Source organism: Montipora capricornis, chromosome 10 (genome assembly GCF_036669925.1).
Source record: "Montipora capricornis isolate CH-2021 chromosome 10, ASM3666992v2, whole genome shotgun sequence".
Classification (NCBI taxonomy): Eukaryota; Metazoa; Cnidaria; class Anthozoa; order Scleractinia; family Acroporidae; genus Montipora; species Montipora capricornis.
Genome location: NC_090892.1, coordinates 18941140 through 18956887, shown reverse-complemented (window position 1 = coordinate 18956887; position 15748 = coordinate 18941140). Strand labels below are relative to the sequence as shown.

The 15748-nt window shown below is 38.3% G+C and overlaps 2 protein-coding genes across 2 annotated transcripts in view; one reads left to right on the top strand and one right to left on the bottom strand.

Moving 5' to 3' along the window:
* LOC138018352 (uncharacterized) overlaps nt 1-14380 on the bottom strand; it is a 30675-nt gene extending 16295 nt beyond the window's left edge. The window contains exon 1 of the mRNA XM_068864958.1: nt 14223-14380. The gene's annotated coding sequence lies outside the window, so the exon portion shown is untranslated. The remainder of the gene's footprint in view (nt 1-14222) is intronic.
* LOC138018661 (uncharacterized) lies at nt 2803-8963 on the top strand. Its single transcript, XM_068865349.1, has 2 exons — nt 2803-3189; nt 7285-8963. The coding sequence occupies exons 1-2, from the start codon at nt 2826-2828 to the stop codon at nt 8961-8963; spliced, it is 2043 nt and encodes a 680-aa protein (XP_068721450.1). The 5' UTR covers nt 2803-2825.
* Nucleotides 14381-15748: the final 1368 nt, after the last annotated feature.

Here is a 15748-nt window from a genome sequence, read left to right as displayed (position 1 = left end):
GACATTCCTTTGTGGTATTTGATAACTAAACCTACGCTTTACTTTGTAGTTTAGCGCCTATAAAAAGAAACACTTTCGCGAAAACACAATTTTGTGAAATCCCGCTTTCATTGAGTGAATACTGCGAGGCATTTAAAATTGTATAATCGTGTTGCCTACCAATCCCACTCTCTTAATTAAGGAAGAGTTCTTTTGCACTTTTGGTGGGTCGAATGAAATAACAATTTTTTGAAATCTTCTTTTCTTCAGATCTCCCCAACCCAAAACATCGCGCTGATATACAGGAAAATTTGCAAAAGCAGTTTTTCGTGTTTCGGCACGAAGAACACGTTCCCAGTAGATATTGTGTTGAATGAAATTGAACGTAATCGGTTGAAGAGGCGATGTTTGCCGTGATGTTTTGGAGCCATCGAACCCGCATTTTATTGGCGACAGAAAGAGGTCCTTAGGCGAATAAATTACACTGATTATCGTCTAAATCCTAAAACTCGGATATCCGACGGTAGATCGGAAACAACTTGACATATTTGGGTTCCCGTGAATAAACGGATTATCGAGCAAACTACGTAGTTACGCGGACTACGCGTTCAACTCGTACGTGTAATTTGTGCGAGTTGTGAGATGTATCTCGACGGAAAGCTTCAGAGCCATTCGGAAATGAGTCAGCTATTAACGTTTTCTCAACTTCACTTCGCGATAATAGCACCAAGTAAAAAGCCAACAGACGTATGGTTTTTACAGAGATCGCCATCTTTTTTAACTTTCGATAACACCTGAAAACAGGCCAGCTGTCAAATTTACCGCGCAAAAAAGAGCGCCCGTTCAAAATACGCCGCTGACCAAGATGAGCGCTTTACAAGTTGTGAGAACATCGTTTCTCGGTCCCAGGCCTTTTTTCTATGCCCCATCCCCCCCCCCCCTAACCCTAACCGCCCCATTGACAAGTGATCTGCCATGGAACATTTAATCTCAAGGAGACCCCCAAGGGTGGCTTTCAGTAGGGTCATAAACCCTTCTGTCTGGACTGCAACCAAGACGTGGGAGAGAAGGATTTAAGGCAAAGCCAACCCTGTAAGTCTACCTTCCTAAGTGTTGTGAGTAAAACTGCGCTGTAGGGAGGAAACGACCATTGAAAAGTTGTATATTGGCTCATACAGCGCCAAAATCCTCGCAAAGGAAGCCTCATATTATATTGACCGTGTCACACGAAACTTTTAAATGACTTCCCTGCGGTTTTGATGTTTTAGAGATGATCGGCGGTACGCTCTTCAATCCAAATAACTGATCGATAATGTGATATTAAATACAATAATCCAATAACATGCTGAAAAAGGCCTTGACCTGCAGCGCAACTACAGAACACAACCGTTGAGGCTTAAAAAAGGCTCAACCAGACAGGAATTACTGAATAGTATTGTCAGTTTCTCTAACAAAGCTTCTGTAATTCTGAAAAGATCTCATATTAAAATATGGTAAATACAAAGGTACACTCTTCCGCTTTTTTCTTGGACAATTAAAAAAGATTTTAAAGCGCTTACCAACATGCAGCTGAAAATGTATCCAAAGGAAAAAGGTCTTAAGATAAGTGGAAGCAAGGCTGATTTGATTGATCGAGTTCTCACCCACGCACGCAGGAACTTTAGTGCCACAGTTGCTGTAGACCATGAGGAATCTCCCACTTCATACGAAGACGACACAAGATTCTGATGACTCTTCAAATGACACTTCAACATACGTGGAAGAGCCATTTTTTGAACTGATGTTTGTACCGGAGGAAGAAATCCAACTAGTAAACTAGGTATGAGGGAATCAATGTTGGGAGGCGAGAAAGGGGATTGGGGGGGGGGGGGGGGGAGCCTTAATATTATCGTTATGTGAGGGGGGGGGGAGTGAAATTAATTTTTCCTTAATGAATGAGAGTGGGGTAAGACTTAGTTTTGAGGCATTATTCACCCATTTCCCAGCCCCCTCTCCCCTCTCCAGGAAATCATTGCACAGTCCCTAAATACTTCGTGGAAGAATTTGTATCCCCTTGTAAGGGTGGGGTTTTTCGGGAGATTTTCCTTTGCGAACTTTTCTACAAATGATTGATTACATGTTGGAACTTTCACTAAATTTTTATGCCAAAATTCTTGAGCTGAAGCCATTTTTCTCAATGGGAAACAGTCTTGAAGGCTCTTTCGCGCGCTAACATTTGAACACATCAAGCCTCACTTTGATGATTTTTGTTGGCGTCACAAAAGAAGATGCGGAATCGTGGTTAACGGCGAATAGTCTGGCTCGGTTAAAATTTCGTTAAAAACTCATCTTTATGTTGGCCAATACTAGTCTACAAAGTTTGTACATAGTCGAAAAAAAAGCGGCAAAAAGGTCTACATTAAGGGCCCACAGACGGATTTTTCGCGCGTTGCTAAGGAAGTGAAATGTTACTTCCGGTAACTGACGTCATCATATCATGAGCTGACAAGAAAACCCACTCACAAGCAAAAGTCACCGCACAAACTGTTGTTTCCATCGAAAGTTTTTTCTTTCCCTTCCTCGCGCTCGTTCTCAGATCAACTGCGCATGCGTAAATGAATTCACTTCCGGTTTGAGAAAAAAGCTAAATTTCCGGCGGTTTAATTTTTTTTTTTTTTTTACATGGCACGTTTCACCCCCAAATACAGAATATAGCTAAGCATTGATTTTTTAAAATCATCTTTTTTGAAAAAGTTATGGGTATTTCAGTACCGTTTATGTCTTTAGAAAGAACATTTTTCAAAATTACCCCTCACGGAAGGGGATCCTTCCCCCAATGTCCGTAACCCCGTAACCCCCAAAATTTTATGACATGCGCAGAGTACTTTCCTGGAAAGACTGCTGTTTCCTGGAAACGCGGGCTGCTTTCGTTAATTGTTTACAACAAAAGTTGCGAAAAAAACTGTCAGTCAATGGGGCGAAGAGAATTTATCGGCGGGCAGTTTTCTAGTAAATATCAGCCGGCGAAGAAACTAAAATCAGAAGAGAAACCAGACGAAAACAGTTGTAGTGTTGGTGGTCAGGATTCAGCGGCAACAACTCCGGAAAGTGTTTTTCTCAAGTTTGCAAGGGAGCTTGCGAGGATCGACAAACTCTCTCGTGAATGTAAACGACTAACATCAGAAAATGCAGGACTCAAAAGGACAATCCAAACGCTTCGAAAAAGTATAGGTAAGCATTGGTTAAGGAAAACATGGGTAAATGTATAACTCAAGTCGTTTTTTTTTTTTTTGGAATTGGCATACTTATTATTACGGCTGCTTTGAGTGGGCTTCCCAACAAGGAAAATTTAAACAGACGCAAATTTTGGCGTGAAACAACTGACCTGCATCCGGCCTGTTCATTCAGTACAGTTATAATTCCATTTAAGGCTTTATAAGCTTGAGGTTGAAAGTTAAGTTCAACTGGACCACAGAACGAACATTCATCGACATTTGAGTGAAACAACGTTGAATATTTTTAAAAATAATTTCACGACGAAAAGGCACGGAGCTTGTGAAAACCCTTTGTACATTTTTGCGGGTAGCTAGCGGGGTGAAAAACGTTAGCGTGTTCTCCTTAAAATGGGGTAAAAGAAAGTTTTACTTTAGAGAGACTGAAACAAACGCCTTAAAACTATGTTTTAATAATTGATCGCTGTAAAAGGTCTTGTTATAATTTCCAGCGAATTTCGCAGCTGTTAATTAACATTAATCCTGTGTTAATTCGCGAATTGTGCATCCAGACTTTGCTTTTATTTTGGACACTAAATAATGTAGCAGAGCTGAAAGAAACAAAGCATTTTCGATATATGCCAACACAGAAATTCTGTTAACGCAAAGAAACATTACTCGGAGGAAAAAAACGTGAAAAATATTTTAATGGCACAGTAGATGATTTTGTGCGGACCGCGGAGGAGTCCTTCTCATGTCGACTGCGATCTAGATTTTAAATTTTTAGACTTTTCTTACCTTTCTCTAGTTATAAATTTACGCTTATTTTGAGTTCAAGAGGACAAAACCTTTACTTAGAGAACTGTGTAAATACCTTTCCAATTGATAGTAAAACCAATGTTCTTGACAGTGACAAATAACATTCACAAGGTTGAAAGAAAACATCAGTAAACTAGACCCTCCGTGAGGGTACACTGGGTTGCCTGTGGTACGTGCAGCGTTCCACGCAATTTCTTTCAAGTTGGGGGGTGGGGGGGGGGGGGGGGGGTCACCCAGAAGTCATACCAGAAGTCACACCAGAAGTCATACCAGCAGAGGCCCTTTGGCTCACAGGTCCTCACACGTTCGTACGACGAAACAGATACTTTTTTGAGGTTAAAAACCTGGCGACCGGCCTATTAATTAATCATTTGTCAGAAAGAAGAAATTCCTGTCCTCTTTAAAAAAAATTGACACGCATTGCTTACGTGTGGTAGTGAAGTAACACAGCGATTTATTCCATAATGTCGACTGAGCTGTGTGTTGTCTTCCAGGAGATTCAAGTTGTCCTTGCGTAATATGTAGCTCTAACAGTGCACGATATTGTTTTGGTATTGTCTATCATTGTAGTGAAATGGTAGAAGTCTTGGGTAAATAGCCTGAGAAGACATGTGGTTACTAGCAAAGTACTGAGCCGAGAAAGATTGAAGAAAATAAATGGGAAGTGAAAAACATTGTCTTCTGGGATGACATGTTGACAGTTGTCTATGCGTAATATGTAGGTCTAACAGTACACGATATTGTTTTGGAATTGTCTATCATTGTAGCGCCATGGTAGAAGTCTTAGATAAATAGCCCCTTGAGAAGACATGTGGTTACTAGCAAAGTACTGAAACCAGAGAGACTGAAGAAAATAAAAGGGAATCGAGAAACATTGGCTTCTGGGCTGACATGTTGATCATGCAACTTCTTTCCACCACAAGTGTACGCGTGCACTGACAGCATCTGACAGCTTTGTAAACAAAAGTTGAAAGCTGAAGTTATTGCTCGGCGGGGTTGGTATCTGGATGGGCGACCTAAGAAATATACCACTCAGTAACAGAAGCATAGGACCGAAAATTCTATTTTAATGCTATCAAATGCGAACCAAGCAAGATACAGATTTTGTTAGCTTGCTTTATGCAAAACAAATATTGATGTAAAAGTAAATAAATATGGATACACAATTTTTAAGAAGAGCAGAAGGAAGTTTCAGGATGGTCGATCGAGCATAAAATATTTTACCATCGGTAACAAAATCTACGGCATGAAAACAACATTAATTTTGAACCACAAATATAAAAAGTTACCATCAGCGAAAAACAGTTTGGGAGATTTTAGTTGTTTTGTTGTAATTGTACAAGTTTGGCTGCACCGAGTAAATCGCACATCGAATTCAGCGGGCGCAGTGATCAAGTTACCGCGTTATTTTACCGCTCCATGTTTACTCGCGAAACAGTGAAGCATCTGTGTCAAATGATGCCAAGCTACCGGGTTTTTGTTTTTGTTAGTTTTCTTTTTCTTTCGATTGTTATAAATTTTGACAAGAAATGTGCGAATTCAACACAAAGATCACAATCGCCCAACTCTCAGAGGTTGACCATTGTTTCTGGAAAATCAAAAATTTACTCTCCAAGACAAGGTTATTTATCACCAGGTAATTCCATCGTTTTGGTAATAGCAGCTACTTTATTATTCATCAGCGTCACAATCTTTTGCCGATTTTGGGGGTCATTTCGTTGAAACTCAAGCACGCTTCAAACAGACCTGTTTATTTTCGTGACTTATGCGTTACCACAAAAACTCTCCCCGTATCACATTTCAACACATGTATGCAAATTTGCTAAGCTCGAAAATTACACAACATGATAAATTTACAAAAGCTAGAAATTTCACAGAAATATTTTCCAGCGAAACATTTATTGAAACAAGCAACATATTTGCTATAAGAGGCAAGAAAACCTTCCTATTTCAGTTGCGTGCGTGCAAGCGAAACACACAATCACAAAGCATATGCAATTAAATAAATTTCTGACAGTTCACATTCAACCCTTTTCGAAAGAACCTTGACCGTAAATAATAAAGCACAAAAGAGACAACAAGCTTTCATTCAAGTAATTTTTCACTGTCACATTTCCAAATATTTTACACCTTTGCAGAGTTGAGTACAAAATACCGGTAAATGTAAATTGTCAGACAACTAAGATGCGACTTGAGTAAACACAGTGATGCATTCTTGTAGGCGTTCGATTCCTTCAATGTTAATTTGTTAAATCATAGTTAGTAACTATGGTTAAATCCATAAAAAAATTGCTATTTGATTTCCGTGTTTTATATAATACCAAGTTAGTAAAATATTAGAAACAAAGCTCACTTGATATCCAAAGGCGAAAAATGAAATTGTTGTCGAAGACCATTTCTCGTCTCTTAAAATCCAGATATTTATTTTTCAGCGCTGTCTTGCTCATCCAATTGACGATCCATTCTTGAGCTCCATGAGGGTATATTTTGTTTAAAGATCCACTAAAACGCCATTCACGTCAATGACTTATTAGTGAAATTTCCAATTGTTATACCGGAAGACTGTGCAGAGTTGAGAACAGGTAAATACAAATCTGACAAATAGCGAGACAACTGAGATAACAGATCCACTATATGGATTCCTTCTCTGTCTTTGTTGAACCCATACTGAGTTACCAGAGAACTGTTAATTTGGTTTGAGTGTTGTACAAAACACCACACTTGGCAAAATTTTAGGAAGACAGCTCACTTTGATTACGGCTCGACGGGCGACAGATTGTTGTCGAAGTCCATTACTCGTCGCTTCTAACATTCGACCACCTGTCTTGTTCAGTATCCAATTCGCTTGCCATTATTGAGCTTCATAAGGATACATTTTGTTCAAAGATCCACTAAAACGCCATTCGCGTTACATGACTTTTCGACGCCATTGCCGGTTAAGTTAATCGTTCTACTGTGTCCACCAGAGACATCTACGCATTTCCCACTACCCTCTCGATCCTAAGAAAATACGCGTACAAGGCTCTATGCGCAAAGACACCACTTAGCAGGGGAGTGACAGGCAGGACTTTTACCGACACGGAAAAAAATAAAAAAAAAAAGAAAACGAAAAATAAAAAACGACGAAATTAAAGACAGATTCCGACTGGGTTGGCAACCCAGTAATAAAGTAGCCACATCTAAATGTAGAGAAGAGAGTTTAAGGCTCACACTTTTCAAAACGTGAATTTAATGAAATAATTTGTTTTCAAAGCCACGTCAATAAAATTTTTGTGACTTTTTCCCTTGTTTTCAGTATTTCTGCGAAGAAGGAACAGTGATTTGAAGAAAGAGACTCTGACCCTACAAAAACAAGTTACAAAGCAAGACAAATTGTTGAAGACCACATCCTTGAAGAAAAACGACACAATAAAAAAACTAAGGGGGGCAAAATCTGTTGCAACAAAACTGAAAAACCAACTCAAACAAAAAGGAGATGTTTTAAACAGTTATTATCTTGTGGATACATTTGCCCATGGCAAAAATGGAGCAAATCATAGGAGTGTAATGTTCATGGCTTGCATTAGATATTTACAACATGCATGTCTTTTATCTAACCAAAAGGCACCAATTGCATTACATTTAATTTTCAGTATTTTGTTTAATTGTAGTCCCCCAAAAAATCTGATTGTTTCCCCAACTACTTTGTCAGATTGGAATGTTCTTTTAGACAAATTAATTCTGTGTAAAAGATTTGCAAACAGCAAATATGATTTTCATGTTTGGAGTGATGACTCTAACAAAGGAGGGAAGGAAAGGCACATTGTGGGGGTGCACACATGGTGCCATGAAACTAACAAGCCAAGGGCTTATGTTCTTGCTAACAGCATTGTAGCTAGTGGGTCAGAAAAACACCAGTCAGATGTCGATTTCCACATTGTTCATGACACATTTGGTATATCAAATGTCTCAGGGTTAGTTGGGGACAATGCCTCTACCCAAAAGGGTAAATTAAATAGATTGATTGCAAACAACTCCAAACTATTTGGCAGGGAAATGTTTTTTGTGGGCTGTTACCCACACATACTTAATATAATGTTGCGAAGAATGTGCCAGGCTGGGTTTGGGGCAAAGGGTGATATGAACAACAACCACGTATTGCAATTATTATACAAGATATCCTGGCTCCACCATGAACGCCCAAGTCAGTACAAGGCAATGTATGTTTCACTGGGAATTTTAAGTAAAGAGCCACCCCTTCCACAGTCCTTTATTGAAACAAGGTGGACATATTACCATGAGATGCTACAATGGTATTTCAAGTATGGAAAAGCCTGTCTTCAGCTTGCAGAGCGTATACTAGAAAGGATGCCAAAGTCAGATAACCACTCATCAGTCTGGCAAAATGTCATCAAGCTGAGCTCCTGCCCAATGATCCAAGTGCAAATTAAATTCTTATTTGAATTTCTTGACAAGTTCATTATCCCATCTCTTAATTCATCACAAGCAAGTGACGAGGAACTTGGTTTTTCCAGTGGATATCTGGCACGACTATGGCCTGCAACTGTTCTCAAGCACAATGAAACACTCAGTCAAATGTTACTGTGTCCATCACTGTATTTTCCTTTAACAGAAGAGCAAGTGCAATTATCTTTCAAAGATCCAGCCGCTATTAAACACTTTTATCAGGAAGTGCAGAGGCCCATGTTACAAGAAGCCCTGAAAGTAATTAAAGAACATGGTGCTGAGTGGTTATCCTTTCCCAAGCTGTTTGAAATGGGAGCTGATCAAAGATTCCAAAGTCCATTCTGGTCATCTGTTTTGAAGGTCCTTGACATACAATTTGTATCCACTGAAAGCAATCAAGGAAACGCATCTGAAAACAATGTAAAAGTTTATGGACAGGATCTTCAGAGATTGGTGTCTAAGGACAGAAATGGGCTGGTTAAATGGGCCAATCATTTGGGAGCTGCAGAAACCTCAACTTCTAACTGAGATTAAAGCAATGGCAACATCACCTGAAAGCTGTCTTATTAACAACGACACCACACCACACCTTTTTGAATTGTATGCCAAGCACATTTTTAGCATTCCTGTGAACAATGTCATCGCTGAAAGACAGTTTAATCTATCCCAACTTTATCTTCATGACAACCTGTCAGAACTATCAAAACAGGCCTCTGTAACATTTGTCGAGAACACTATCCACAGTGGTAAAACTAATGGTAGGACCACTGAGACAGCAAGGCAGACACATGAACAGAGAATGAATGACTATGGGCAACTACTGACCACAGAGCTTCTCCAAGAGGCAAGAAAAAAGCTCAACAACATCAGAAAAGGTAGTGCAGTCAGTGCCCCACTTAGAGGAAAGGATGTCTATCCTAAAGCGTGGGAGGAAAAGAAACTGAACAAAGACACATCACTGACAATCCAGTCTCTTAAAGCTGAAGGTCGTAAGCTTGAACTTCAGTGGAAAGCTTCGACAAAAGGAACTGTAAATTTAGAAGAACAGAGGTCATTCAGGCCTACAACAATTGGATGCATAGAGACACTGGACAGGTGCCACCTCTAATGCACCTTGCAGCACTTACGGTGTGGGATTATGGTGAGGAGCTTTCAACACATGACTTACCAGTGGAATGCCAGAAGTGCATCAAAAATCTTCCGCGTATCTTCCCAACCTCATCAGTTAATTCTGTGTCCACTTTGGATGTCCCCATGGATATGTCCATAACATCTGTCCCTGTTCATGAAGAATAAGACCTGACTGAGGGGTGGCTCATCAAAAAGGGGGAACTAACTTACATTTGGAAAGGTTAAAGTCAATTTATAGTCAATCTTCCTCACATGTGACCAGTATTTTTTAAGTTTTAACAGGGTTTTAAAAATTACATGTCAGTTGTGATCATCGCCAGTGAGATTTAAGAATTTTCATTGAAACTTCCCTAGTTTATTGCTGAAATAAAGCTATGAATTTTTTGACATTACATCACAGCATACAGTATTTGAAAACAATCAGTTGTTTCCTACATGTATGTGCTTTGCCTTTTTTTTTCAGCTGATACTTTTTTTTGGAAACATTTCCAGAAATTTTAAAGACTCAGACCATTCAAATGCCAGAAGTTACAAATAGGACTTCGAATGATTATTTCAGTCTCAGAAATATTGGTCATAGGTGACATAGATTGACTGTAATTGTAACGAATGAATCCATGGTCCCAGTTTCAGTAGGCAGAAGTCACAGTCATGACTCATGCTACAACAAGAAACCTTAACTGAATATAAAGATGTGTGAGAAAATGTTATGTCATTGAAAGAATGACTTTAAATTTTTCTTTGAGTTTAAGTGTTAAAGCTTAAAATGAAGTCACTTTTCTTTGAAATACAGCAAATCGCACACAGCCTGTGTTTGCTCTTAGTAGCATGAGCCCTTGATTGGTTAGTGAACATTTTAGGATAAATGACCCTAAATAAACCACGGATATTGTCGTTAGGTGCTGTTTTCCAAGAATTTTTGGTGTAAGATAAATGAATTGCACCTAACAAAAGTTTGGTATAGATCACTTTTGACTGTAAAAGCCAAAATAATAATTTTAGTGACAGGAATATTTTTTACCCCAATGCATGGAGAGTAAAGGCAAAAAGAGTTATTTATTTCAAGCGATATTAACCAAAAAAATGAACACAGCTTTCAACTACCCAGGGTTTAATTATGAAGTTGATGTCAGTTGTAAATATTAGTAGGTACCAAAAACCGTGAACAATATTTTATTTGGTGTTACGAATTTTTTTATTAAGATGAGGTGCAGGATGGTAGATTTATTATCTGTTAATGGATCAGATCCATTTTATTCCTGTATAATTTGACGGTCCTAAAAAAAGACAGTAATAATATTGTGTTTAAAAATACACAATATAAGTTTGGTGAGACGAACGAGGTTTCAGACATGCCCTTGCTGATTGAACTGACATTCCAAAAAAACTTCAAACAAATAAAGATAGAGAAATTACATTGCCTTAACCTTTACATTCTTTGAGTTTAATTGTCTAAGAGCGTGACAATAACAGTAATGATATACCCTGACAAGCTATGATGAGCAGGTTCCCATTAGTAGTTGATGAATCGAAATTGCCACATTGTTTTGCCAAAGTACAAAATGTAGCTAATTAAGTGAGCGATTTGGCGCATAAAACTACTAAATTCTGTGTACTGTGTGCTCAAGGTTCACTGGTTTCCGATTTTCACTGTGTTTACCCTTACAACATTTTTATAAGTTAAGTGTTTAGTATCTTGTATTGTATTATTAGAGTTATGTATGTCGTCAAGGTTTGAAAATTAGAAAAACTCATTGCGTACCTTGCCTGCAATCTTCTGTTGCCTTCCCTCAATTCGATCGAACAGCTCTCCAGCACGACACGATTCTTGACAACTCAGTTTGGCTACCTCGAGCGCGCGTGAAGAAAAATGAAATAACTTCACAGGAACACAACGCAGAACTCCTAATGTTGACCCACTGACAAACTGAATGACTGGTCTTAAACATCACCGTCGCGAAATTTTTCTTCAAGCAGCAACGCACTGAACAGTGCGCATTCCAGTAAATAAAATAGGTACAGTATAAACTTAGGGGAAAGAATCGAAATTGAAAACGGTAGATATTTCGATCATGTACCATTCTTTAACCTTGCCTTTAACGGTGACTGAAACTTCGCGTTTTAAAAAGATATTAAACAACAAAGTCATAGTCCCCATAGCATTCTCGTTGAGCCGCCCTTATCAGTCGTATTCATACTGCGCATGTCTATAATATTTGTATTTTGACGTATCGCATTCATTCCGTGAGGGGTAAAAATGAAAAGAAAGCCATGCTTGGCTGGATGCAAAAACGAATACAAATTATCAAACCATCGATTAAATACCCAAATTGCGTAGCACGGAGAGAAATTTAGAGTTTTCTTTTATTGGTCACGTGACCATGGGCGTGGTATGATGACGTCATGTCTAGGGTCATTGGCTTACAAAAGTTGGAAACTGACCAAAATAATGCCATATTCTCTCAAATTACTTAACCATTACATCCTTAGCAACGCATCCCAAAAAATACGTCAGTGGGCCCCTTATACATAAAACTCTTTTCAAGAGGTCCTGTTCGTAAAAGGATAATTATTTTTGTCAACCGCAGTTTCCCGGCAATCATTTCTCCGAATGCGTGTCCATCATATAAAATATAATTAACATACCATGATTGTTTGAGGTCCAATGATGGTGATTTACCTTACGACTCATTCTCTGATCTCTCTTTTCTCTTAAGAGCAGTTTTAAGAGCTCCTCATCACACTTTCCGCTAACTTACGTATTTAACCCACATTTCTACTTCCCAAGTAGTGTGAAGTTCGCCCTTTTCCCAGGAAGTCAATGTCATTACAAGTAAGCCCTTGGTTTTTCTCCTATTTAGAACATTTTCCACCAAGACAAGCAGTGTCCGTCCGGCCCCACCATCCAAAAACCTCACGGGAAAAAATTATGTTCGAAGGCATTGAGCCCATATGCAGACTTCCCGGGACCGAGGGTTAGGGTTTCCATTGTCTTGTGCATTACTTAAAGGGGCTAGGTCACGCTCTTTTAGGCATATTCAGCACTGATCGAATGGTCATAGAATTAACTAAAATATCAAAATAGCTGTTCAAAACTATAGAAGAACTCTAACAAAACACAGGGAAGCCAAGAAGGGACATGGATGGGCAAACCTGGAGAGGATTGAAATGGATTGAATTTGGGTAAATTTGAAAAACGTCGGCCCACCTTTTTTCAAATTTATATCAGTCTATATCAAAATGTCATTTACAAAGCTTGAAAATCATTCTCAGTTGTTATGTTGCCGTGATTTTGCAAATGAAAGACTCTTGCTCTGCCAATTTGACGTTTAGAGCTCATAATTAACAAAATTAAACAAAATTACCTAAAATAGCGTGACCTAGCCCCTTTAAGGGTACTAAGAAAAACTGTGATGGTAAAGAAAAGACAATCAATATAAATAATTTTCTTTGTCTGCAATTAATTTGGCTGAAAATGGTTTGAAAGATCAAAAACAAAAGCAAACAAATCAGTTAGGAGGAGAAAACATGGATCGTTGGAATGACGTTTTAGAAATAACTCATTAACGTGACGTGGACATAATGTTATTGTAAGACCTTTGGTCTAAACATATCTCGCTAAATAACGCAGTAAAACATCAAAGGTTTATTCGGGAAGTAAGAGCTGGAGTATGAATCTGGCTTCGAAAATTTGCCCTTTCGATCAAATCACCGTTCGTCAATAGAACGTTTAGGAGTGAAAGTAAAGTGTGTCCGTTACGTATGACAAAATTCATTGAGTTTGACAAATTATCAGGTACTGTCAGGTTAGCCTAAATTGTTTTGGAATAATGTCAAAAATACAGCAGAATTAAAGAGATTGTAATATCTTGTCGTTCAATATGTTTTCGATTACAAGTCCCAGTTAATGTTCAGTGTTTGGGTTTAGTTTTTTATCCATTATAAAGCTGGAAAGCCCCGGGGCTACTTAAGTCAACAGTAATCTCTGCACTGAAAGCCAATAATGTCGTGAGAAGTGTTACTATCGACATTACGTTTACTGTAATACATTTAGGAGTTATTTCTCTTCAGGGTAGTTAAATATGTCATAGTGAAACAGTTTGGGTTTAGTATTTTTTTTGGACCGAGGGACAAAAGGGTTTCAGCTAATAAATACCACCAGAGATAAATCAAACATGGTTGGGTGCTTCTTATGATATCATGAAGGACATTTGGCTCCTTTTGAGAAGTACTTTTTGTTTATTCACAAATGTATGATTTTACTTTAATTCTTGATCACGTTTCACATGATCTTAATTGAATAGTGAAAAGGATTACGCTTTCGTGCGCAGGAGCCGAACAACAATAGTCTACCAGAAGAAGCTAGAACTGAAATATTTATTTCCTTGCTCTAGCACTGGGTACTCATTTATTACCGCCTTTTAGAATCAATATATATGGATTTGCTTGCTTAAAGAATTATTACGATCCCAACTGGTTCAATTACGCCAGATTATAAGCTATCAGACACAGTATAGGTTTGCTGAATTGGTTTCGAGATTCAAGAAGCATTGAAGCGATGCAAGAATATGCAAAAACGACGACACTTCACACTAGCGTATTATATTTTAAGAACAAGCCTTTAACTGACCATACAACTAAAATCATTCCACTTACCTCACGTGTCTGCTTGCAAAGACACAATGTATTCAACTTCTAATGGTGGTTGCCAAAGGCTGAGTTGACTTAAAGTATTGTTTGCCGTATAGTGGTGATTGCTGTCTAAGGTAACATAGGCAGCCCAAGTTCGCCTCACTAGAGCGCGTGTAATAATTGATTACTAGTGGAAGATGACCTTTGAGTAAAAGCGGTGTTGCGTTACAGGCAGCCGTTGAGAATTTAAACGCGTTGTAGGACTTTGTATGGGAAATAAAATACCGAAGATTATGAAGCCTAAAAAACGCTCAATTTAACGTTCATTCAATAAAGTGAATAAAAATGACTTACCTCTGGTGTATTTTTGTGCCTTTTGGAGCTTGCTTTACCGTTTCGGGAATTCCGTGTTTTCAATGTTCTAAGACGTCTTAGAACATTGAAAACACGGAATTCCCGAAACGGTAAAACAAGCTCCAAAAGGCACAAAAATACACCAGAGGTAAGTCATTTTTATTCACTTTATTGAATGAACGTTAAATTGAGCGTTTTTTAGGCTTCATAATCTTCGGTATTTTATTTCCCATACAAAGTCTTACAACGCTTTTAAATTCTCAACGGCTGCCTGTAACGCAACACCGCTTTTACTCAAAGGTCATCTTCCACTAGTAATCAATTATTACACGCTCTCTAGTGACGCGAACTTGGGCTGCCTATGAAGGTAAAAGTCCACTTTAGGACTTCCTTAGCAACGGGTCAACATTTACCTGTCAATCATTGACTGTGGTTTAATAATAACATTTCCCAATTTGTTTATTTGTATAGTGTATTCATATGTATTCATCTTTTTTTCAGTTGACTGTTAAGTTACTTTGTGCAACGTGGAATTGTGCAGATTAAACTAATCCAAAACTACTGGTACATCCTGTGAACAGTATTTTTCTTGTGTATCTTCACTTTAAGTAACACCCATACCCGCGGTGCGAAAAATAATTGTCAATTTTGAGTTTTTTTTTATCAATTTGATCGAATTTTAGCAAACCACACCTGCCTATTTTAATTAGTAATGGATATAGGACTGAGTGGAGTACAATTCAGAGAGTATAGGGGCGAGTAATTACTGGGTTGCCTATGGGCAAACCCAGTCGAGGTCTACGTTTAGTTTGTTTGTTTTTTTTTTTTTTTTTTTTTTTTCCCGTGTCGGTAAAAGTCTTGCCTGTCACTCCCCTGGTAAGTAGAGGGGGACATTGGGATTTTCGGTTTTGCGGTTTTGGCTATTTTTTAGATCGGTTTTTCGGTTTTTGTGCTGAAAGACTTCGGTTTTTCGGTTTTGGTGTTCATTGCGGTTTGCGGATTTTTCGTTTTTTAGCATCTGGTTTTCGGTTTTTGTAGAAAATACGAGCGGTTTTTCGGTTTTGTTATCCAATGTGCTTTTTGGGTTTTCCTATTTTATCCTATTTGGGTTCCAGTTTCTCTTAGATTTGAGCGGCAATTGATCTCGAATAGAGTGTTATTTATTTATTTATTTATTTATTTACATGCAATTCATC